Source organism: Saccopteryx bilineata, chromosome 1, assembly GCF_036850765.1.
Source record: "Saccopteryx bilineata isolate mSacBil1 chromosome 1, mSacBil1_pri_phased_curated, whole genome shotgun sequence".
Lineage (NCBI taxonomy): Eukaryota > Metazoa > Chordata > Mammalia > Chiroptera > Emballonuridae > Saccopteryx > Saccopteryx bilineata.
The window spans coordinates 87,877,041-87,902,810 of NC_089490.1; the positions used below are offsets into that span (position 1 = coordinate 87,877,041).

Genomic DNA, 25,770 nt, shown 5'->3' on the forward strand with positions numbered 1-25,770 from the left:
CCTCTAAGCATCAGCTTTTTCACTTGTAAAATGGAGATGATATGTTAACAGTCCTACCATAATTTTGAGAACTATGTGAGATAATACATGTAAAGTGCTCGTAGTACAATTTCACTACAGGGGTGGTCTAGAGACTGATTGAAGCCCTCTCCACCATAATTAAATCCTGATACCACTACTAATGAGTAGATCACCTTGGGCAAGTTTCTTAACCCCTTTTGTGCTTACTTCAGTTTCTCATCTGTAAAATGAGGATTAAAACTGTATTCTGCCCATATGGTTGGTATGAGAATAAAATGAGTTAATGTATGTAAACGTGTTTAGAATAGCACTTAGCACATACTGCACACTCTAACAGCGATGGCTATTACTAGTACCACCAATCCTGGTTTGTAAATGCTCAGTATTAGATTTAGTTTCACAAAGACTGCCACCATCCTCCTTCAGTAACAAAATCCTTTCACAGAGTGTTATCATTTGTAAAGTGCTTTGTCATCTATTATCATATTTAAATTAAAGAACCTATGAGGTGATCAGGGCACATAACAGTAAAAGTGAACACCTGCTGTTTACTATATACCATGCATGTTCTAAGCATGTCCCATATCTCATTCTATTAACAATACCAGGATCATCATTAGCCCCATTTTAAGTGGAGGAGACTAAAGCTCCGGAGGGGTGTGACTTGCCCACAGAACGCAGCTGTAAAGGGGGCTACCCTTCTGACCCCAATTCTGACCGCCTCTGTACAGTCAATTACCACTTGCTGGGGTAATTACAAGTATACACACTTCTTGGTGCGCTCCAAACTTTCCCAACACAGCGCCTGGCTCATACCAAGGGCTCAAAACTAAGCTGAATGGAAAAGGGAATTCTAACAACGTCCCTATGTGGAAGAAATGATCACCCTCGTTTCAGAAATAAACTAATGAGACTGAGTGAATGAGGTATTTGACTGGTAAAAGGATCTGGTCTTTGGGGCCAAAGTCAGCTAGTCATCAGCCTCTGGCCTTGCTAACTTCTTGCGTGGGCTTGAGCAAGCTACCGTCCCTTTACCTCAACTGCAAAGGGACTACCCTCGGCCCCAAGGGCCTCCCGGAGTGGGAGAGATGAGTTTTAAAAATCAACAGGAAAAGTGCTTTATGAGGTAGGAGGCGACTGTCACGCAAGGGCTGTTAGTACAGGTCTCTCGGCGAGTGGGCGGCTGAGTCCCGGCAGGTCCCCAGGTGCTCCACTGACCCCCGGGGGGATCGGGTCGAGTAGGGGTGGAAGACCCAGAGGCTGGGGCAGGCCGGCTCGGGGCGCCGGAACGGCTTGGCAGAGAATACTCAGGGCGCAGTGGGGCGAGACCCCCGGCGTCCTGGCCCGGGCCGGATAGGGGACTCCGGCCACCGCCCTGAGAGGAGGCCCAGCGAGCCCCAGCCCCCGGCCCTCACTCCTCCCCTCACTCACCCGCGGACCGCGCGCGCTACCACTCCTCGATATTCGCCTCTCGCCCGGTACCTCTAACCGGGTCACCCACCAACATGGCCCCTTCACTTCCGGGACACGACCTTGTGCGCAGAGCTGAGAGGAGGGACTATAGAGGCGGACGGAGGCGGGAGGACTTCCGGTCTCCCCTGTCCCAGCCTCTATTGGGGTGGGCCCAGGACCTTCGTCGGGTGTGTCCCCTTGATCGGACCGTGCGCACGGTCCTGAGCCCCGCCTTCTTCGTGGCGTCACTAGAAACGGAACTGTGGAGAGCGTTCAGGCCCCGCCCTCCCGGAGGGACGTGCTGCAAAACAACAGAGGCGGAGAGCGCAAGGGGACGTCAGCTGGGTAGACCCCCCCAAGCCTGCTGCCAGCCCTGTAGCCTTTCAGGGGATCAGGCCAGACCTTAGCACCGTCTGGCTGGGACTATGGGGGTACCTGCGGGAATGCTAACACCAATATTCCCTATCATAGTTTTCAAAACTCTTCCAAGCCCATATTGTCAGATCGATTTCGAATCTTTTCATTCTTTTTTGTTGTTCCAACTTCCCAGGCCCCTTATCTCCTGGCACGCCCCTTCCCTTCAAGGTCCACCTCAAATGTCCCCTCCGGAAGTCTTTTCCAGCCTCTTTCTTACCCCTTATCCAACACACTTAGGTGCCTCCTTTGGGTCCTCCAGAAATGTCTGCATACAGTTAGGGTTTTTAAGCTGGTCAACAACAAAACATTTATTGGCTCCTGTAATTTACCAGGCACTGTTTTTTAATTCATCCACTGGCTTCTCTGTCTCTCACCAGCTCCTTATGACATCTGTAAACCTCGTTGGGTGCCCAGCTCTGAGTGAAGTCAAGGAATGCTGGACTCTGGCGTCAGGCCCAACTGGCTCTCAGTTCCAGCTCCACTATTTAGGGACAGCTGCCCTCTGGCAATTTTCCTAATCTCTCAGCCTGTTGTGAGGTTTTAAAAAGGTATCTAGCACTTAAGGAGTAGTTGTTCTTTCATTAGTGACCTTTGCCGAGGGTCTCTAATCTGCCACAAGCAACAGAGAGATCAAGGATTTCCTGATAGCTCAACCACCAAATATTTCCAAGATCTGACCACTCCCTTCCTCACTGCCCCCTCCCTGGTCTGAGCCCCTATCTGATTTTATACAATAGATGAGAAAACCCGAGACCCAGAGAGATAAGTCATTTCTCTGAGATACTGAGCTAGGCAGCAGAAAAGCTTGCAGTGGAACCCAAATCTGTCTGACTCTGAAACGTGTTCTTTCCTCTCTTCCAGGCTGCCCTACTTTGCTCTTCTCTTTAAACACTTTTGTGACCCAAATAAATCTAAATGGTGACATTTCCAGCTAGAAGACCAGGTGACCTTTCGTATACCTTCTGATCCTGCTTTTCTATAGAATATTATTTTTAGGAGGGAAGGAAGGGCGTTCCTTGGGGTCTGCCCTTCAGATCAGTTCCCCTAGACTCTTCTTGTTCTTCAGGGTTTTCTCTTTACCTCCAGAATCACAAGGCCCCTCCTGCTTCCAGTGCTTCCATGGCAACGTGTGGGAGGGGAGAAGACAGGGCAGTTGAGGCAGGCCTCTGGCATCCACAGGTGTTCTTGGTGACTGTTGTCTTAGAGACCCCAGCAAACTGATCCAAACTCAGAGCTCTCTGCTGGGTTAACAGGACAGGGGACCTTCTGGGATCTCTCTGGCTGATACTGCAGTTTTGACAGAACCCCTGGTCTCACATCTGGATGATGGCAACAGCCTCTTATGGGATCATGACTGGAGGGCAAGCGAGAAACCTTTTTCAACAAAACAATGACTCACACATAATAGGCATTTAATTGTAGGATTAATTAATTAATTAACAATTTCCAGAAAAGTAGAGGGTTTGGGAGAGTTGAACCATTTCCCTTCAGTCAGACTGATCAACTCCAGTCTAATTTGAAGGGGCATATGGGGTGGTGATGAGCATGGGGCAATTGGTTTAAGCTTTGTGTGCTTTGATTTCTTCATCTGTGAATTGGACAAAAATGGACAAAACATTTTTGTTGACTAACCCATGAGAACTAGCAGTATTGTTCCCAATGTATTAACCAAGTAGTCACTTATTCAACATTTTGTGAGCACCTAGTCTGAGTCAGGACTAGAGGCATGAATGTAGAAATAAAACACGCAGTTCCTGTCCTCAAGAAGTCCAGGGTCAAGCAAGGGACAGACAAGTACATGGACAAGAACTAGGAGAGAAGCCTTGACCGTGGGATGCAGAAGAGCTTGTGAGCCAGTGTAGAAGCAGGGAGGTGAGCACGACCTGGCTGGAGCACAAGATAGGGAGGTGAAGGCATGAGACATGAGGCTGAACAGATGAGCATCCTAGGGAGGAAGTGATGGCCTGCAAAGTGTGCTTCAGGCGGTTACATCGGCACCACTAGTCAGTTATAAGTTTGAATCCCGGCTCCACCTCCTGATGGCTAGGTGACCTGCAAGTAGGTTCTCAACCTCTCTGAGCCTTGGCTTTTCTTTTCTTTTCTTTCCTTTCCTTTTTTTAATTTTTTTAATTTTTTATTTTGTGTTTTTTTTTAGTGTACACGTGAGAAAGACAGAAACAGAGGCAGAGAGGAAGGGAGAGAAATGAGATGCATCAACTCGTAGTTGTGTCACTTTAGTTCTTCATTAATTGCTCCTCATACATGCCTTGACTGGGGGCTCCAGCCATGCTTGTGACCCCTTGCTCAAGCCAGTAACCTTGGGTTTCAAGCCAGCAACCTTTGGTCTCAAGCCAGCAATTGTGGGATCATATCTATGATCCTACGCTCAAGTCGGCGACCCCACGCTCAAGTTGGTGAGACTGTGCTCAAATAGGATGAGCCTGTGCTCAAGCCAGTGACCCGAGGGTTTCGAACCTGGATCCTCAGCATCCCAGGCTGATGCTCTATCCACTGCATCATTACTAGTCAGGTCTTGGTTCTACACTCATAAATGGGGACTAATATAAATAGCTAAGTAATCAGAACTTGAGTTAACTCTTGCTAACTAAAATGGAAGAAGAGATAAGCAGGTCAAGCAGATTTCTGCAATGAGAATTATAACTGTGGCTGAGGTTTTAGGAGCTCATCAGGTGATGGAACAAGGAGTAATCCAAGCAGACAGTGGGGCCATGGCCCACTGGAGAGCTCAAAAGACTAGAACCTAGAGGATGCAGGAAAAGAGGTCCAAGATAAGACTGCTGAGTCCCAGCTGGGTATCTCAGTTGGTAGAGCATCATCCCGATAAGCCAAGCTTATGTTTTTGATCCCCAGTCAGGGCACATATGAGAATCAACCAATAAATGCATTAGTAAGTGGAACAATTAAACAATGTTTCTCTCTTCTCTCTCTTTCTCTCTCCTCTATCTCTCTTCCTTGCTTTCTAAGAAAAAAAAAAACTGGTGAGGAAGATGGAAGGCAGGGCCCAGAAGTTCACAGCTGGGATTTGGCCTTGATCCAACTGCATTGGGAAGTCTGTGCCATGATCAGACTCACATCTTGGAAAGAGCAGCCTTGCTACTTTATAGGGACTAGACTGGTGGGCTAAGACCTGCAGGAGATCAATCCCCAGGCCTCTGAAGTATCCCTTGAGAGAGTCATCACTGGACAGTAATAGTTGGTACTTGCCCTGGCTGGATGGCTCAGTTGGTTGGAGCATCGTCCTGAAACGTAGAGGTTGATGGTTCAATCCCTGGTCAGGGCACATACAGGAACAGCTCAATGATCCCGTCTCTCTCTTTCTCCTCCCCCCACCCCCTTTCTGCTCTCACTGAAATCACAGCCCTGTGAGGACAGGGAATGAAGAGTAAATGGGAAGTGAGAAGAAGACAGTAGTTTTTCTGGGAATGAAAAGGGCAAGATGAGAAGATAGGTTGAGGAGAGAATTGGTAGAGGGAGAATTGGTAGAGGGAGCATCCTCAAGGGACAAACTGGAGGCCTACATGGCCCGAAGGAGATGGAGGGGAGCCTGAGAGAGCAGGCCAGGTACCCCTTACCTACGAGGGAGCAGGGCAAGGCAGCCCCAGGCTTCCCTACAGAAGGCAGAGAGGGTGAGTACCCTGAGGCCTGCATCTTACCAGTCTTCTTCCCTTCACTTTGCCCAGTAGGACATCTTACAAAATTGAGACCCTCTGTAAGTGCCTGCTGCCCTGAATTGGAGGGAAATTGCTACTGGATAACAAGACAGAAAGCTCAGTCCAGCCTACTTCTGCCTCCCCAGCCCTTCCAGGGGAGGACCCAGAGTGGAGTGAGGGTACAGGCACTATTATTACCCGGCTGATGGAGGAGTTGGCTGTAACCGGATCAGCAGAGCTCTGGGATGTGAGCCAGCCAGAGACCCGGAAATCACTCACAGAAAGAGCTGCCTCCCTCATAATAGAGTTTGCTATAATCAGATGTCATCGATCCTGTACTCACTAAACTAAAATCTGATAGCCCTACACAAGAGTGAGGTTTCAAGTGAGTGAAACTTTACTGCCCACGTTGTGCCAGGTGGTGTTGAAAAGGGCAAAAGGAATGGAAGCTTGTTTGCTGAACACTCTCCCTTTGCCAGGCAGCAGGATTGGGAGCCAGGGGCGGGCAGACGCACAGGCTCAGAGCCTCGATCCCAGCACTTCCACCTCCCACCTGTGCAACCTCTGTGAGTTTCAGGACTTAGGAGAAAGGTGGGTAGGCTGAGTACAGTGCCCAGCCCAGAGCAATTGCTCAATGAATGTCACTTGGTCTCCTTTTACATCCTTTATCCCCGTTGATCCCTACTACAGTCTCATGTGGGCTGGGTATTAATGTACCCATTTTACAGCTAGGCAGCACCATTCAGGCTAATTGTAGCCTCTACCTCTATCTCCACCTCCTCATCCTCAAGGGACAAACTGGAGGCCTACATGCTAGGCTGGTCCAAGAAGTGTTCTCCTTGCTACACAAAGAGCTTTGTAAGTCCCAGAAAATTATAAAAGACAGCTTTCCAGGTTTGCTCAAATAGTTAAACAGGGGTCCCCAAACTTTTTACACAGGGGGCCAGTTCACTGTCCCTCAGACCGTTGGAGGGCGACTATAAAAAAAAAACTATGAACAAATCCCTATACACACTGCACATATCTTATTTTAAAGTAAAAAAAATAAAACAGGAATAAATACAATATTTAAAATAAAGAACAAGTAAATTTAAATTAACAAACTGACCAGTATTTCAACGGGAACTATGCTCCTCTCACTGACCACCAATGAAAGAGGTGCCCCTTCTGGAAGTGCGGTGGGGCCGGATAAATGGCCTCAGGGGGCCGCATGCAGCCCGCGGGCCGTAGTTTGGGGAACCCCGAGTTAGAAGATCTGGCAACTCTAGGCTTCCGACCTATGCTGGGAAATAGTCATCACCTTTGGACAGAGCATGAGCTCCCCAGCTCACCCCAATCCCCCTCACTCCCTATTGTCTCATCCATGGGTGCTCACTCCTTTCCATTATCTATTGGGCTCCTATATAGTCTTCTGAGTCTGCCAGGCCTGTGTAGGATTTCTCATCCTACATAGGAAGAAAAAGGAATAAAAGAAAAGTCCAGGCCCTGGCCGGTTGGCTCAGCGGTAGAGCGTCGGCCTAGCGTGCGGAGGACCCGGGTTCGATTCCCGGCCAGGGCACATAGGGAAGCGCCCATTTGCTTCTCCACCCCTCCGCCGCGCCTTCCTCTCTGTCTCTCTCTTCCCCTCCCGCAGCCGAGGCTCCATTGGAGCAAAGATGGCCCGGGCGCTGGGGATGGCTCTGTGGCCTCTGCCCCAGGCGCTAGAGTGGCTCTGGTCGCAATATGGCGACGCCCAGGAGGGTCGCAACATGGCGACGCCCAGGATGGGCAGAGCATCGCCCCCTGGTGGGCAGAGCGTCGCCCCATGGTGGGCGTGCCGGGTGGATCCCGGTCGGGCGCATGCAGGAGTCTGTCTGACTGTCTCTCCCTGTTTCCAGCTTCAGAAAAGAAAATGAAAAAAAAAAAAAAAAAAAAAAGAAAAGTCCAACTGCCCACCAGAGTCACGATGAGTACATTCTCTGACATACCTTTCCAACTCTCATCACAAAGCACTGAAACTTAAAATATAGGAGAAAGCTGAAATAGCATAACTCATTTTGAACCTGGACTTAAGTCCAAGGTAAAAGTCTCCATAGCCCAGGAAAAGAACTGAAACCAAAGCCCCAGGTATAGGACTAGAAGCTAGACTCCTGAGGATGCTGGGGCTTGCAGAGTTCCCAACCCATCTGCTAGGAGTTCCGGAAGAAGACCATGAAGGGATGAAGAGATGCAAACCAAGGATATTCCGGTCGAGGAAGAAGTGTTCCAGGACGCAGATGGGTATGGTGGGCCTAGGGTCACTGGGCTTAGAGCCAGGGTATAATGAATGGCAGCTCTCACAGCTGTTAGAGACCTTAGTGTTTATCCAGCTCAACCCCTCCCTGCTGGATCTAACACATATACATGCGCGCGCACGCACACACACACACACACACACACACACACACGTCAGCCCAGAGATCGAAGAGACAGGTCAAATTGTAATTTTTAAACTTTGTATATCTTTGGTATATTCATCTGGGAGTCACTTTTTGGTGTAAGGCATGAGGGAAAGATTGTAGTCTTTTTACTAAATGGCTGTCAGATAATTATAAACTAATTTTTCTTTCTCCTGATGCCACAAGATGCTACTTTTAACCAAACACTGTGCATATTTGAGGACCCCACCTTCAGGTCTTCAGAATATTGTGACTACTTTGAATCTGCTGACTCCTGGATCAGCGTGACCTCCCTCCAGTCACAGCTCTGACGGGGCCACTTTGAGTCCACAGGTCAGAGTCCTCCTCAGGGGGTCAGGTTTGTCCTAAGGACCCACCAGAACCAGTTATTGGAGGCTGGTCTCTCGTGGCTGCTTCTCTCTGCACCTGCTCCATTCTTCCCCTTTCTAACCCACTTCCTCTGACAGGCCCAGGTCATCTCTTCAAACCAGGCCATGCCAAGGGCAGTGCTGCCCACCTGCAGGTGGATGGACTGCCTTTGAGTCAGGGGTCTACTCCAGTCCAAGGATATGGCACAAGGTGGCATGACAGAGTAGCAGGGTGACTTAGCACTGCAGATGATGGGGAGCCACAGATGATGCTAAAGTTAGGAAGGGGTAGTGAGAGGAGCAGGTCCAGGGCTGCTGGGTGTGGTTGTTCATGCTGCACACTGAACAAGGGCACCACACCCAAGGGGCGCCTTTCACATCAGACCTGTGGAGTTGTAGGTTTCTTTGGACATTTCTATGACAGAAGGCAGTGATGTGTCTTCTTCTAATGAAACGAGAACATTACGGCAATTTTTCAATAGCTGAGAGTAAAATGTAACGAGGAGGGGATGCCCTCCCAGTGTGCACGAAGGCCTGTACAGACTGGGGTAGCCCTGTGTGGAGAATGGGTTGGCTGCAGGAAACTGGCAGAGGGAGAAGGAAGAGCAAGGGACCGTTTCCGCATTGCCCGGTCAGGGTCCAGGCTGTATGGCAACACCAGTAGTTAAGCCAAGATGTGTTCCCAAGGATGAGAGGTGCTGGGAAAGACCCTAACTGTGGTTTAGATCAGTGGTCCCCAACCTTTTCTGGGCCACGGACCGGTTTAATGTCAGAAAATATTTTCACAGACTGGCCTTTAGGGTGGGACGGATAAATGTATCACGTGACCGAGACAAGCATCAAGAGTGAGTCTTAAATGGATGTAACAGAGGGAATCTGGTCATTTTTTTAAAATAAAAAATTGTTCAGACTTAAATATAAATAAAACGTAAATAATTAAGTTATTTATTCTTTCTCTGCGAACCGGTACCAAATGGCCCACGGACTGGTACTGGTCCACAGCCCGGGGGTTGGGGACCACTGGTTTAGATGACAGTTGTGATGTTTGTACACGTTCTTTGTCCTTTGAGTCTTGGAACTTGACCCACTGATGCTCTCCTGCTCGGTTGCGGGCAAACAGCCTTTCCCTTCCTGGATGTCTTGGCAACCCGCAGTCCAGGCACAGGCTGGAGGATGGGAGCCCTTTCAGAACACAGCTCCGCAGAGGGAAAGCCATTCCTATGGGTGGGCCTCTGCCCTCTGTGAGGCAGAGGACAAGTGACCCTAACCAAGGAAGGCAGCTGCCCTGGTCTGCCAGGGTGTGGGGGTCTTTGGGGTTCAACTGTTTAGGGACATGCTGGTGGGGTGGATATCAACATCTACCACCATTAATAACACAGGTGTGGGGGCATCAAAGGAAGGGTGAATTATTATGTGTACAATTCAGCAGATTTAGTGAGTGCTGCTAGGCCCTGGGCAGAGTGCTGGGGACATAAAAGTGAGAAAGACACAACCAATAGACAAGACAGATGCTCCAGAGGTGTCTGCTGTTAGTGTTCATCCCAAAGCTCTGCCACCTCCTGTGCAAGTTCTGGAAAATTCATTTCCTCATCTGCAAAGGTGGAGAAGAGGATGGGCCCCTCTCCGCTGCATGCCTTCCACATTTTGAGGTTCTCCTACCACTCCCTTCATTGCTTCATGTTGTTTCCTAGGCTTGGCTTTCTACTTATAATTTTCCATGATTCTAATTTTTATATATTTGTTTTTCCATTTTGTGGAATGCATTTGTATAAAATGTCTTCAATCCCAAGTGGCGTCCAGCCAGAAGAAAGAGGAAGGAAAGGAGAGCAGGGAAGCAGCACCACATGTAGCTGACATGCCTCGCCCTACCACTAGGAGGCACTGCAGCACCAGGAGAGGGTGATGGACACCCTGGTCCTACATCCTGCCCGGGACCATGTACCTTTGAGCAATTTCTACCTTTAATCTCCCTCAACCCTCCCATCCCCCACCTCCAACCTCCCATGCTTGCAAGTGGGAGGAACCCCCACCCCAAATACCATTAAATTCAACTCGAAAAGCTGATCTTCCAATGACCATCACATTGGATCAAATGAGGTGATGTGAGCAAAGTGCCTGGCACATACACAGAAGATGCTCAACAGTGTGTCCTCCTACTCCTGTGATTCTTAACCTGGGCGGTGTTGCACTTCAGGGGACATTTGTTTAGTAATGTCTAGAGACATGGTTGATTGCCACACTCAGGGGAGTGGATGCTACCGGTGTGTAGTGGGCAGAAACCAGGGATGCTGCTAAACACCGTATAATGCACGGTCCCACACAAAGAATGATCTGGTCCACAACGTCAGTAGCGCTGAGGTCAAGAAAACCTTACCTACTTCCAATCTATTTTGACCTCCTAGAGAACAAAAAAAAATGTGTCCTGTCCATTTCTATATCTTCCTCAGGGCCCGATGTCCTGTAGACAGTCAGTAACTGAGTGTAGGATTGAGTTGAAAGGCAAGCAGTGGCAAAAAAGATGGCATGGATATGAGGGGTGGGACAGGTGGGTGTCAGAACAGAAGCACTAATTGTCACAGAGGGGTCACGTGCCTAACTGCATTAGCACGGGAACTTCCTGAGAGATGAACTAAATTTCCAAAAGCAAAATTGCTTCCTAAGCATCCTAATCAGATCATGTTAAACACTAGCCATCAAGGGGACCCTTAAAAAGCTTTATAGAACTGAGCACCCCCCTATGGTGCCCCTGCCCCAGGAAGTGATCATGGTGAACTGGACTGGCTGAATTAGGAAATTCTCTGTCTTCTGCAAATCTCAAGAACATTGTGTCTTTTTCCTTCCATCACCAACCACATGTAAAGTGCTTGGCACACTGTGGATGCTCAGGAGACACTAGCCCCTGCTCTGGCCACTCAATGCTGCAGTCACTCCTTCCCATCTCCAGCCTTGGTCTCCCCATCTAACATGGAGGCTGCATAGCTACCCCACAGGCAACCAAGGCAGAGCTCAAAGTGTATCCACTCCCACCATCTCTGAGACTCTTCTTAGAAAACACCCAGAGGGCCCTCTCCCCAGGACAGTGCCGGTATCCATGGGTCCCAGAGGAAGCGTCCAGGAAGCCCCCCAGCCCACATTTTATGGCACCAGGCACCATCACTACACAAGTCCAAGGACAGCTCCATGGGATAGAGGTGACCAATCCTGAATGCTGCTATCCTCAGCTGCTCCAGAGGGTGATGACAGAACTAGCTCTGTAAATCCAGGCCTAGCTCTGTCCTGCCGTCAAGTGTCTGTACGACCTAAGGACCCCACAGGCATAGGGAGGAAGCAGCTGAGGTAGGCACGTTGGTCTCAATGCCCCAAGAGCACAATTGTGGGAGGACTGCTGGCCTCTCAGCAGAGGCACCAAAGTCTTCATTTAGATCCCCAGAAGTCCCTTTGCCATGAGAGAGTGGGTGTTGCCAGTCCCAGGCCTGCTTCTCCTTCCCTTTCTTAGCCCACTTCCACCAGTGAGAAGGAAGGACAGACACTCTGTGGTGCTGGAGGAGGTAGCTGCACCCTCCTCACCTGCTGTCCAGTCCTGGGAAGGCTCTCACCCCAAAGATCCAGCCCTCCATAGTGAGAGGCTGCAGCAAGACCAGAGCTACCCACTTGCAACCCCCCTGCCCCAGAGCACCCCCAAACTAGCCACACACACACCACTCTTCAGACTTTGTGGCTGTTTTTATTATTAATATTATCTTAAGCATCCCTTTAAGGGTGAAATGAAATCCAACCATTTACAGAGAAAATGATTTCAGAATGTACACATTGATTTTTCCTTACCAAAAAAATAATAATAATGGTGTCCTTAAATTATACATTTCCCAGGGCCCTGCTATTTGCTTGGACAAATCCTGTCTCCTGACCCCACCAGTCACTTTGCCCCAAAGCTCTCTCACGCCTGCCCCTGGGAACCAACATGGCCTAAGGGTATGCTGGGCCTCCTTAAATCTATAGGCCATAGGGCAGGTGTTCCCAGGGAAAGATCTGTGTATGTTGACAGGGCCAGTGGTGTACCAGCATTCACATTCACATTTTCGTTTCCCTTCATAATGGGGGAGTGGCTCAGGATTCCCCTGCCCCCTAAATTCCCAGTGTATGATGTGAATACATGTGAAACTCTTAAACCCACCCCTCTGACAGCTGTCATCTTGCAAGGGCCAGGCCTCCACTTGGCAGTGACCATGAACATGCCCTCCTGGGTCTGAGGGGAAAGGTGGGGCTTGACAAGTCTAAGCTCCTCCCTTCTTCCACTGCCCCTGAGCTGGTGAAACGGAAGCCAGCCTGGGAAGAGGACATCCTGCCGTAGTAGGAGGCGGCTAGGAGCATGGGATATGGAAGCTGGCAAGGAGGGAGATTTCTCAGCTGGGGCTTGGGCATGATTCAGGAGCCCTGAGACTGCCATTTCAGGGGTAAGCAGTGGTGGCTGGCCTCCTGAGTCACTTCTTAGCCCAAAGAGGGATTGGGGGGCTGCTGTAACTCTAAGAGAAGGGTCCCCTTGAGGGACTCTCTAGACAGTAGGGAGAGGGGGCAATAGAGCCCCTCAGCCTTCTTCTTTCCTGCCCACCAGAGACTGCATTACAGCCAGCTCTCCAGATCACACTCACACTGGGAACCTCCCCAGACAGAGCTGTAGCAAAGGGACAACCTCCTCTTCTGGCCTGTCAGGACATACCCAGAGAAAGTCCCTGCTGGAGGTTGGAGGGCACGGGGTGGAAGGATGGCCAAGAGGAGCTGGGAGGTAGTGGGCACTCAGCTGTTCAGCCCTCAGGTCAGGATTCTCATCCCTTGGACTGAAAGACAGACAGACAGATGAACCATGCATCCCTTTCAGCCTTGCTTTCCAGGCTCCCCAAGGGCTTTCTGCCTCAGTCATTTTGGGGTACTATAGGTGGTGTGGCCACAGGCTCCAGATCCCGGGTAAGGGGGTGGGCCTGCACTCTGCTCCCACATCCACATAAGTATCTATGTACAGGGACACATCAACACACACAAGTACACACAAACATGCACCCATGCCCATAAATACACACACATACAAACATGTACCATTCCACAGGCAGCCTCTGCACCCTGGCATCACTGGGGGAGCATCCAATGGGGCCTCAGGGAGGTGGTGTCTTACCTTTCCCCTAACTGCAGGCTCTCACTGCACCCCAGCCCTGGGGTGGCAGTGATGGGGGCAGGAGTAGGTTGTTCCAGGAGCTACAAACATGAGAGGAGGATCTCATGACTATAACAGTCATTTCTACCGTCTTTCCCTCCTCCAGCGCCAGAGATGCTTCCTGTCCCCTGTATCTACCTTCTCCATCCTTTTTAAGTAAGAGAACTAAGCTGAGGCTGGGCACATGGCAGCCCAGCTTCCCTTGCAGCTCCGTAGCCATGTGACTAAGTCCTGGCCAGCAGATGCGATCAGAAGTGACTTTGCCATGTCTGGTTTAAGGTGTTAACAGCAAAGGGTATGCGTTTCCCTCGCTTCCCCAGGCATGTGGTGGTGGCAACTGGAGCAACCACTCTATCCAGAACTGGAAGGCATGTATGAGGCAAGCAGAGCTGCCCTACATGATCCAGACCACCTCCCTCTAGACAGTTCCATTAGAAATACGCTGTCTTGCTTACACCACTGTATTTTGGGATCTCTTAATTACAGCAGCTTAGAATCCACTTTAATGAATACATTTCCTACCCCCATGAGGCAAACTAAGAGGAATGAGATGACGTATAACTGGCCTTAATGTCCCTCTTGGGCCCAGGGAAGCCTCATGGCCCCTTCCTGACCCAAGCCAACACCAAGAAGGGGCACAAGGTTATCTCCACCTGAGACAGTGGAGAGCTGGAGCTGTGGAGTCCAGTGGGAAAGGGACGCCCCCAGGTCTGACCTACTAGGCTGGCTGATGTCCCATCCCACCCTCAGAACTGGACTCCTGGCCTTGCAAGGACAAGACAGCAATATAAAAAGTAAGAAGGAACATCAAAGCCAGGTTCAGAACTAAAAGGAAGACCCCCCCCAGGGCTTCCCCAGGCCCCACACCTATGTCAGCTCAGGAGGGTCTGGGGAACACAAGGCCATCCAGTAGAGTGGTGTCCTGTGGGGCAGGTGGGCGGAGTTCTCCGCTCCTCTGGCCCAGCACTTCTGAGGACACTGTGCTCCTCCCAGTTGGGTGCTGTTTTTTATCCCCTCCTTTCTTGGAGTCTCAAATAGTTGGACCCATATACAACTATTTACAGAGCAGGGGACCTCCTGGCACATCCCCTTCCAACTGCAGGTCCAATTCCCACATGGCCTTGGTGAGAGTTCCTCCAGCTTCGTTCCCCACCCTCCCCTGTTACCCAGTAACCATCATGCACTCTACACTGGCACCGCCTAGCCACAGTACTCTCGGAGGGCAGAAAGGTCAGGCTCCCCCTCCTGATGAGGAATGATGTTTTTGAGCTCACAGGCCTGACTCCAGATTCACAAGGGCTTGAATAGGATAGATTCCCCTCTATCCATCTACTCCTGGTCTTCTTAAGAACCCCCAGAAGTTAGAAGGGGGCAGGAAGATAACAGGAGGGGCAGTTACCACCCCCCGGCCCTGCCACTGGCCCTAGAAGATCATGCAACCTTAGCCTTCCACCACTTCCAATTTGGCCCTGGCAGGTGGCCTTCCCTCGGAACCCCTGTTCCGCGGCCCACCTTCCACCGTGCTCTTGGGCTCCTGGTAGGGGTTGTCTAGCAGGTATCGGAACTGGTTGTAATTCTGGAGCAGGTACTTAGGGGCATACATGTGTTCACTGGGGTCGGCTGGCGGGTATTCCTGCTGCGTGCCATCAAACCAGCCCCCGGTGCGGATCAAGCTCCGAATGTAATTGAGGTCCCGCTTGTCCTCGTAGTCACCCCAGCGGGGAAAGTCACCGTTCTGGGCAGACACGAGCTTGAAGTAGATGCCCTCGGGCGTAAAGCACCAGGAGCAGTGCCACCCAGCAAAGTGCAGAGGACTGCCCAGCGACCACTGCACCAGTATGTGGCCGGTGCGGTTCTCGTACTGCCGAAAGTTGGGCATGGTGTAGTACTGGCGGCGGCGCAGGCGGATGCCGTCCAGCCCGTACACTGACTGCAGCATGTCCACCGTGCAGCCCGACACCACCTCCAGGGTGCCCGGCTGCTTCCAGAAGAAGCCATAGAGTGACTTACGCATGTGGAATGCAAAAGGCTCGGTCCAGCCGTCATAGAGCTTTAGGAAGAGCACGCCATCGCGCGCGGGGATCTCATCGGCATCGTCGATGATGAAGACGTCGTCGGGCCGCAGGTTGCGCAGGCGCGCCACGCCGTCCTGCGTCAGAAAGGTGCGCAGGTAGTCGTCGGCGATCCAGCCGTCCTGCCGCCCGCCGGGCGGGAAGTGGTCCAGGAAGACGTAGAGCACCTTGTGCCGGATGTACTCAAACGTGCCGTTGGTCAGCATCTCCCGGAACTTGAGCGGCCGTGGCTCCCCGTAGGCCGTGAAGTTGGACTCGCACACCACAAAGGCGTCCACCACGTCGCCTAGCTCGTGGAAGCGCACATCCAGCAGGTCGAACTCGTGGTTGATGTTGATGGCGTTGATGACCCTCCGCGGCACCTCCCTGGGCACCAGGCGCTCCTTGGTAGGCAAGTTGGAGTACTGCACCACGGTGGGCACACCACAGCTGGGCCCGTGCCAGCCCGGAAGGCACACGCACTCCACCCACTTGCGCCGAAGGCCCCGGCTCCCCACACGCTCCCGGGCGCTCAGCAGGTGCCGGGCTTGGCCCCTGGCAGATGAGCCATCGCCTGCCTCCAGCTTCTCCTCTGGTCGCCCTGATGGAGGCTTCTCCAGCATCTTGGTGCCTGGTTTGAAGCAGACACCCCCAGCTTTGGTGCGGATGAAATACTCAGTTGTGTCCTCGGGCAGCACGAAGTCCATTCGGTGGAGTTCCTCGGTGGCCTTGCTTGGTGACAGTGGCTGGAGCAGGGGCGAGTGGGAATAGAGGGGGGTACGCAGCAGGTCGGAACTCCCCGGCTCTGGGCTAGCTTGGGGCGTGACTGGGGCATTGTTCCAGAAGAAGCTGGACACCAGGTTAGGGCTGAGGGAGGCCAGTTCTCGGGGGAAGGTGACATAGGACAGGGTCTTAAAGAAGTGCAGGAAGGAGATGAGGCACAGGCCGGCCATACAGAACATGAGAAAGAGCTTGTAGCGTCTCATCTTCATCCTGCAGGAAAGAGGGAGAGAGCAGACGGGTCAGGGGTCTGCATTCCTGAGTGAGGGGAGCCTGAGGCCCTTCTAGGAGCTGAACTTGAGGAGGCCTTTGCTGCCACTGTTTGTGAATGTCCTGGCCACTTGCTGGTGACCTTGCATGAAGTCACTTCCTGTTCTCCCTCCCCAGGGAATTAAGCCTGCTAGTCCAACCTGCTGTACCCAGTCCCCCTGGAAGCCCCAGTATTAAGGAAACTCCCCTCCCAGTTCAGTGCCTTCCCCTTGCTCCCACAGTCCTTCCCCCCCCAAGAGACCACCAGGTCACCACACACCCAGCCTCTGCAGCCTTCTTCTCCACCTAGCTCACCCTACCCTGATTGTACCAGCTGCATTGCTCCAGGAACAAAATGCATCCTGGGAAAAGCTCAATCCTGCAGTGCAGCTGCCCCAGGGGGCTTACAGGTCCCAAATGAGGGGGAGAACAGGCTGCAAAATTGCAAACATGGGGGCTCTTCTCTGCACTGCCTAGGGTGATGTTCTGGCTCATTCATTTGTTCTTTCTTTCTACCTGACCTCCATTAATTTTATTTTATTTTATTATTTATTTATTTGTGGAATATTGACAAGTTGTTTGAATACCTTTTCACAGAAAAAATTCACAGGTCTCAAGAGATGCCATTTAATGCTAAAATATTTAAAGGCTAAAAGTAAGTAAAAGTCCCCTCACTATCCCATGCCGTATACCAGATTGATCTATTGATCTCTAGGCATAAATAATTTGATCTGTTAGAGGTATATTGCTGGTTTTAGATACACTTTTTTCTGTTCTCGGGTTAATAGTTTTCATAAATATCATATTGGACACTAAGGCAAATCAAACTTTTTCTTAATCAATAATAGATTAAAGAGATTTTTCAGATCAGTAGAAATCTACCATTTCCTTTTAAATCTTACATAATATTCAGTGGGTATTTTGAATGAATCAATCTCTATTCATGACTGGTTCATGAATATAACTATTATCTATTTATGCAGTATAATTTATCAATTCGTTATGGCTGAGGAGAGCCTCACATATATATATATTATTTACAATTTCAAGTTATTTGTAGTTTATCAGAAAAGTTACATAGATGAGACTTCCCCTACACTCCTCATGCAGTCTCCACCAGGGTCAACATCTTACATCACCACCATACATTGGTCACAATTAGGAAACTGAAATAGGCACGTTACTATCAACTAAACTCCACACTTTATTTGGATGTATTGTTTATCTCATGAAAGCCTGTGAAGCAGGAGAACACTCTCAGCTCATTTTGTCCTTAAGGCCAAGGAGGTGGGTGGGCAGGCTGGGAGGTTACACCCATTTGGCTGAGTGGAACCACCATTGACTTGTTTGGGGTGACCCACCAAGTCACAGGAGGGGTTGGGACAGAAACCTGGCCTTTGGCATCTGGTGTCTTCATTTCCCCTTCCATAGATTCCCATCTGTGGGGCACTGTCCTTTCACCTAGAACATTTTTTCCCTTACAGTGCTCCTTTCTGTGGCTTCTTCTCTGACTCTTTCTCCGAGTCATTTGGGTGTCTTCCTGCCACACTCTCCCTTTCACTTCTTAATTCTGAGGACAGCAGGGTACAGTGAAATGATACTGTGACCTTATTCATGCAAGGCTCCTCACCATTGTGAACCTCAGTTTCTACATCTGTGAAATGGGTACAGAGTTCTTGGCATGCAGTATGTGCTCAGTAAACTTTTGTTCCTTTCAATGCTCAAACCTGGAAAGCTACAACATAATTTCCAGCTACATGGTCATAGGGCACAGAATCATGAATGTGTGATCTAGAACAAATTTTAGGACCATTTCCTTCAACCTTTTCATTTTATAAAGGAGGAAACCAAGGGACTTCAAGGATTTTCTCAGATTTACAGAGCTGGAACATGAACCTGGGTGGCTTGACTCCTGTGCTACATACATACTTTTCCTGGCCTCACCCTGGCGAGGAGTCCTTAGCAAGCTAGTGAACAGTCTCGTGTCCAAGCCCCTGGTCAGGGCAGTACTTACGCTATCCAGTCCAAGATGTGCCATCTCCTGGACCTTCCTGGAGCCTGCCCACAGGTGGCTAGCACAGCTGACTGCAGGCAGGTAGGACAATGAGGGAAGGAGGCCTAACTTCTGCTGAATGTCAGCTGTCCCAGGACAGAGTGGAGCTGATCTCCATTGGCTTTTGGGAAGGTGGGAGAGAGGGCCTGCTCCTTGGCAGCATTTTGAAGTGGGTCTTCTGGACTCCACAATGGATTCCAGCCCTGCTCTGGCAAAGTGAGTCCAGGTGAACTAGGCAAGCAGGGTAAGTGGAGGGGCAATGGGGGGATCCCAAGAAAGGCAGAAGAGCTGTTGCCATGGCAGGGACCAGATGTAAAGCAACTGTAAAATTAGGTCAGAAATGCAGAAGCCTGCAGTGACCCACCTAAGGATTTCAGGACCTGGCAAGGGAGCCCTGATCCTTCTGGTATATTGTTTATCCCTTCTTGGGACCTGCCTCTGGAGGGCACATCCCAATCTCTGTCCTGGTTGGACTGAACTGGCCTGTGAACTGTGGAGGCCAGGGCAAGGCAGGGTAGAGCCAGGACTAAATCCCCTGGCAGCAGCGAACAAAGGCCTTAGCAGGTAAGAAACTCAGGGAGGCAAGTAAATGCCCTGCTTCTCACAAAGGGGACCCTGGGACCCCACTGAGATCACAATCACCCGACTCCCCAGGCTAGCTATTAGGATCGCTTACACCTGGCCAGCTATGCCCTTTGGAGGACAGACTCACCAATGCCCCTTCGTAAGGCCCCACCCCAGCTTGCTGCCAAGAATTGGAACTGAGCATGAGCATGTTTCTCTAATCACCTGGGCTGCTAGGAACCTCAAAAGTCAACAGCGGTCAGGCCAGAGCAAGTCATTGTCTCATAATCTACATTTTCTGGGATACCTTCACTCACAGCTACCTGTGTTTTTTAATTCTTATTCTTGGCCTGATTCCTTTTTATCATACATGTATATGTATATTACCGAGAGGGACAGGAAGGGAGAGAGATGAGAAGTATTAACTCATAGTTGTGTTACATTAGTTGTTCACTGATTGCTTCTCATACGTGCCTTGACCGGGAGTGCTCCAACTGAGCCAGCGACACCTTGCTCAAGCCAGCAACCTTGGGCTTCAAGCCAGTGACCTTTGGGCTCAAGCCAGCAACCATGGGATCATTTCAGTGATCCCGCGCTTTAGCCGGCAACCCCACACTCAAGCTGGTGAACCTATACTCAAGCCAGATGAGCCTGCACTAAAGCCAGTAAATAACCTTGGGGTTTCAAACCTGGGACCTCAGTGTCCCAAGCTGACACTACCCACTGTGCCACCAACAGTCAAGCTCTTCATATATTTTGATAAGTACTTAAAATACTTATTTTGTGTGACAGAGAAAGAGGGACAGATAGGGACAAACAGGCAGGAAGGGAGAGAGATCAGAAGCATCAATTCTTTGTTGCAGCACCTTAGTTGTTCATTGATTAATTTCTCATATGTGCCTTTACCAGGGGGCTGCAGCAGATGGAGTGACCCCTTGCTCTAGCCAGTGACCTCGGGCTCAAGGTGAGCCTTGCTCAAACCAGATGAGCTCGTGCTCAAGCTGGCGACCTCGGGGTCTCAAATCTGCGTCCTCCGTGTCCCAGTCCAATGCTCTATCCACTGCACCACCACCTGGGCAGGAAAAATATATTTTTAAAATTTTTTTATTGATTTTAGACAGAGAGAAGGGAGAGAGACAGAAACGTCAATCTGTTCCTGTATGTGCCCTGACCAAGGATCAAACCAGCAACCTCTACATATTGAGACGATACTCTAGAGCTATCTGGCCAGGGGCTCAAATACATTTTTTGACTGAGAGGCATATAAGTAGGAAACAGAATAAATACATAAGCATTGGGAACTGGGGTCTCATTTAAGTCTCAACCACCCTGACAGGTCACTGTAGCAGCTGTTTTTACAGATAGGGCAATGAGACTCAGAAAGCAGATACTTCCCCCAATGACAGTAAGTAGGTGGGCAAGTCAAGACTTGAACATAAATTCTGTTCCTAAGCCAGTGCCTGTATCCCTCCTTACAGCTGACCTCTCCCCAGTGCAGATAACGTGGCTGTTGGCTGAAGCCATGGAACAGAACTGGGCCCCAGCCAGTAGCATGTCTGCATCCATTATAAAGCATCATAGAGACAGCATCAGGTGTGTAACCATAAAGGTGATGGTCACTGACACAACCTAGCTATTGTCCTGAGCACATTGTACACACAACCTCATTGAATCCTCCCAACATGAAGCAGGCACCATTGTCATCCCCACTTCACAGATGAGGAGACTGAGGCCAGAGAGATGATGTAACTTGCTCAGTGTCACACAATTTGTAAGGGTCAGACTTGATTCTTTGGGGTCAATAGTGGGATTTAATCCAGTGGTAAAGCTGTCCTGAGCCCCTTCCATGTGCCAAGTTTAACCCAAGTGGGCGACAGGGTTCTATGAAATGTCTATCTGGTGACCAGTGAAGACAACCCTATTGGATGAAACAGCCACTGTCACATTTGACCCACACAACACCCTACAGGATGTTCACCCAACCTGTATTATCCATTAGGTCAGCAGCAACTTCCTGAGAGCATGCTTTGTGCCAGGCACTGTGCTAGACCCCGGGAGCACAGGAGTCCATGCAGCAAAGACACCCCCCCCCATGGAGCATGCTTGGGGTGAGCAGGGGAAGGGGCAGCAGTAAACAAAGAAGTCAAGTAATAGCATACATCAGAAAGGGTCATGCTCTAGAGAAGAATAAAGGAGAGGAAAGGAGAGGAGGGGGGTGGGTTCAGTAACAAAGAGGGTGGTCAAGGCAAGTCTCACCAAGATGAGCGTGCAGAGGAAGAAGGTTCCAGGCAGAAGAAAAAGCTGCTGCTCAGGAGGAACTACAAGAACAGACCAGAGGGAGGTGGATGGGCCCAAATCATGCAGGGCCTAGGGTCATGGCTGGAAATGTGGCTGTCATAGGCCTCTGAGAAGAGAAACATGATCTGCCTTGGGTTTGAACAGGCTCACTTGGGTTGCTCTGCTGAGAAGAGGCGGTCTCCCCAAGGGCAGAGTTCTCCCAGCCTTTTTCCTGACTGCCCACGGGGAACATTGAACCTTGCTTCCTGACTTCATATGAACCTGAGCCTCAGGGTCGCTTGTCCTGAGTCTAAATTCCCCCGTCTATAAGATGGAATATGAGCATTCTTGCCCTGCCCACTTAAACTGAGACTCTGAGTTGGAGAGACCAACCCACAGCCCATCCCTTTCCCAGTGCCCACCATGTTCCTATCTCTTCCACTGACAGTCTCTCAGCAGCAGGACTGTGAGGTCACAGGGAGGGAGCTGTACACAGCAGGTGCTCAGCGAGAGCACCCTCTGTTGCCCTGAGCCTCCTCAGAGGGCTCCCCATCACTTGCACGTACACGTTCTGGAACCAGACTGCCTAGTTCCAATCCTGACTCTGCCATTTCCTGTGTAGCCTTGGGTAAGCTGATAATTTTCTGTGCCTCCCTTTTCTTATTTATATAAGTATTCAGCAATCATGTAAAGTGCCTAGCACATACCAAGGGCTCAAGAAGCTTGAGCTCTTATCACTATCGCTGTTCCCCAGCCTGGCAGAGAGTAGAGAGAGCCTGGGGTCAGGGAGGAGCAGCCAAGGCAAAGGCTCAGAGCTGAGTTCTAGCAGGGCCTGGGCCCCAGTATGTGCTGTCCTGTTGGGGGCTTAGCAAGTGGGTCCTGGGCAGAGCCTGATCCTGATTGGGGTGGGGTGGGAAATGATGACCTGCTTCCTGGGGCTCCAGGGAAAGGAGGAAAGACCTGTGAGGCTTTCTAGGGACCTCCCCAGCAGGACACCCCCCGCCCATATTCCATTAGTTGTACCCAGCCCCAGGGGCTGGGTCTCCCATTGAGTGTATGAAGGTGGTGAGCAATGGGCCAGGTACTTCCTGGTAGCCAGATAATCATGGATGAAAGAGGCTGAGGCTGACCCTGACCTGGGATGGCAGCAGGACACCCACCCTGGGCCTCCTCCTCCTCCTGTGTTGACTCAGCCTCACAACCAGCCATGATTACGCCCCACCTGGCAGGTCCCGGCTGAGAATATTTTCTTCCTTTCCTCACTCTTCCCACTTCTACCCTTGGGCTCTGCTTGGAAGACTAATGGAATGAGGGAGGAAGCAGATGAGCCCAAACCCCACAACACAGCCATGACCTCAGGGTTGGGGCTCAAGGTGAGTCCAGTGGGGGCTCCTGGCCAGACAGAAGACAGGTGCTCACTAGAGGCTGCTGGCTGTGACTGTGGAGTTGGCCAGGAGGGCAGCAGCCTCCGGGGTGCAGACAACCATGACAGCTGTCACGGGGGTGGCAGGCAGCTCCCATGGAGCTATCCGTGGTCCTGAGATCACCTGCGCTGACCAGGGTCCTAGCTCAACCCTGGGGGTGCCATCAGGTGGCCTCACCCTGGTCTCTGCCAGCCTTCTCCATGGTTCAGTGGCTCATGTTCTTTTTTTTTTTTTTTTTTTACAGAGGCAGAGATAGACAGGGACAGACAGACAGGAACGGAGAGAGATGAGAAGCATCAATCATCAGTTTCTCGTTGCAACTTCTTAGTTGTTCATTGATTGCTTTCTCATATGTGCCTTGATCGCGGGCCTTCAGCAGTCTGAGTAACCCCCTGCTGGAGCCAGCGACCTTGGGTCCAAGCTGGTGAGCTCTTTGCTCAAGCCAGATGAGCCCGTGCTCAAGCCAGCGACCTCGGGGTCTCGAACCTGGGTCCTTCCGCATCCCAGTCCGACGCTCTATCCACTGCGCCACCACCTGGTCAGGCTAGTGGCTCATGTTCTAATGGCCACTTCACATGTTGGCCAACTTCTGACCCCCTTCCTGGTGTCCTCAGCTCTGGGACAGACGTTGGGGAACTCAATTCCTCCAACTGGGAGAGGGGGACAGCTGTGGTCTGTGTCCAGCAGCAAACAGGTCCAGCCCCTAGAAGGTGCTCAGGGCACTCTGTCAATGGGGGAAATCTTGGAGGTCAGCCTGCTACCCTCAGGCTCTACTCCTGGGCAAGAATTTGCTCATTTAACACCCCCAACCTGGAAGCACCTTCACCGCCTCTCAAAGAGTTCTTCTTGAAAGGGCATCTGGACTTTGAGCTGAAGTCCACCTCCCTGTGCTTACCTTCCACACCATCTCAATCCTGCTCCATGTGACCTGAGGGCTCTGCCCACCTCTGTGAGGAAGGCAGGGGGTGCATCTTTGCAGGCAACCCTGCCATGATCAGCAGCTCCCAAGACACAGAGTAGGCCAGTGGTTACGATGTCAGATCTGAACACTGCTGCTGGCCTTGGCAAGTTACTCCACCTCTCCATGCCTCAGTTCCTCTTCTAAATAAAGTGGAGGTATAACATTCCCTGTCTAATAGGATTATTGTAAGAATCAAATTAGTTCATCCATGCTAAGAGCTAGTAACCGGGCCTAAGCATACAGTAGGTGATCAGTAAATATTGGCTCCCAGTGTCACTTGAAGTCAGAAGGATTTGGTTTAAATCCCAGTATTATAACTTACTAGCTGTGTATCCTTAAGCAAGTTACATAGACTTTCTGGGCCTCAGTCTTCAGAAGAAGAAGGAAGATGTCATCTCTCCTTTGTAGTCCTGTGGGAGAGCTAGATGAGCCGAGATGTCAAACCCTACACGGAGCTTGACACTTGGTAGATGCTCTCAAACTGCCTGTTTCTTTCCTTCCATTTGGGTTTCCTGCCAGATGACCCAAGTGAACATGCAGGTCTGGTTCCCGGCCAGCTTTGTTGAAGGATTCAGCAGCTGCAGGGCTATGTGCCACCAACAGGCACCTACCACCTTCCAGGGCATTTCTCAGTGATTTACTGGGCTTTCCAAGGCCAGCCAGAACCTGAGGAATCTGGAGCTCCATGGAGGGTTCAGCTCCTCTCCCGGGGTCTGAAGGGAGCTCAAGAAAGCATATTGTCCAAACCTTTGCCCCAGGCCAGTGTCCCTGCCAAATGCCCATCTGACTTATGCTTGTCCAATTTTCAGAACTGCCCATTCCAAGCCTATAGGCTACTGGAAGTTCTTTTGTTGGCCTGAATCAGCCTACCTGGAACCTCTGCTATTGCGTCCATACCCTTTCTTGAAGTTAAGCTGAGCAAGTCAGCATACCAGGGATCAGAAGACAGTGACCATGACTTCTATACTCCCTCTGCCACCAGGACCAAATAAGGGTCCTTCCAACATGAGGGTCCATGATTCCACATCACGAGATGGACAGAGGAGGTGGCTAAAAACACCACAGAGCCCAGAGTTCTAGCAAGATCTATGAAACTGATGCTGTGTTTATTTCTTCCCTCCTCATTGTTTTATTCATTCCTTTGGTTCATATCCAGCAGGCAGGGCTCCAAAGATCAAGCCTAGAGGCAGGGGTCACTCTACAGCCAGTGCATTGTCCAGGCTACTGGTGGACATTTACTGAGAACTTTCTGTATACCAGGTGCTGTGGTGGGAGAGAAATTAGGGGCCAATAGCCAATCCTGGAGGAACTTACATTTGTCTCCACTTTGTAGATGAGGAAATGGGGGCTTAGGGAGGTTAAGGTACTTGGTTAGCCACATAGGACTAATGTAAATGAAACAGATGGAAACAGACACTCCTCCCCCAGGCATCCTGCACTTGCTGACTTGCTGCAGGCCCAGCAGGACTGCAGATTTTGGGGTCCTGCCTCAGCTAAACACAAACAGCCTGGCTGAGGGAGGACCTGGTGTACCAGGGATTCTGTCTCCTTGGTGCACCCCAAAGCAAGGACTCCTCCTGTTCCAGGTGACCAAAGTCCTAGCAAACTTTGTTCACCATGAAGCAGCAGCTATCACAGCTAGATAAGGAAACCAAGGCCCAGAGGGGAGAGGCACAGCTACACTGGAAACAAATTCTGGGACTAGCCAGGCACCATGGGAGGAAGACAGGGTACCTATGCCACCAGAATACCCAACTTGCCTGGGCACAGGGTCTAGGCCCCACTTTCTCTGCTGGCTCAGCTTCAGGGTGGGGGTGCAGAATGCTCAGTCGAATGCCCACGCCCAGAAGCCCTTTCCA

The 25,770-nt window shown here is 50.7% G+C and overlaps 1 protein-coding gene across 8 annotated transcripts in view; it reads right to left on the reverse strand.

The window, feature by feature from the left end:
- Positions 1-12,050: 12,050 nt before the first annotated feature.
- The window catches only part of MGAT3 (beta-1,4-mannosyl-glycoprotein 4-beta-N-acetylglucosaminyltransferase), a 31,004-nt gene continuing 17,284 nt past the window's right edge, over positions 12,051-25,770 (reverse strand). For 2 of the 8 annotated variants that reach the window (XM_066257568.1, XM_066257559.1), the window contains exon 2: positions 12,051-16,596. In XM_066257568.1, the coding sequence (XP_066113665.1) occupies positions 14,994-16,595 (1,602 nt within the window). In that variant the 5' untranslated portion in view covers position 16,596 and the 3' untranslated portion in view covers positions 12,051-14,993. Of the gene's footprint in view, positions 16,597-20,155; positions 20,252-24,233; positions 24,322-25,770 lie in introns of those variants that run through there. The other 6 variants (XM_066257609.1, XR_010729114.1, XM_066257617.1 and 3 more) reach the window with 6 other exon arrangements.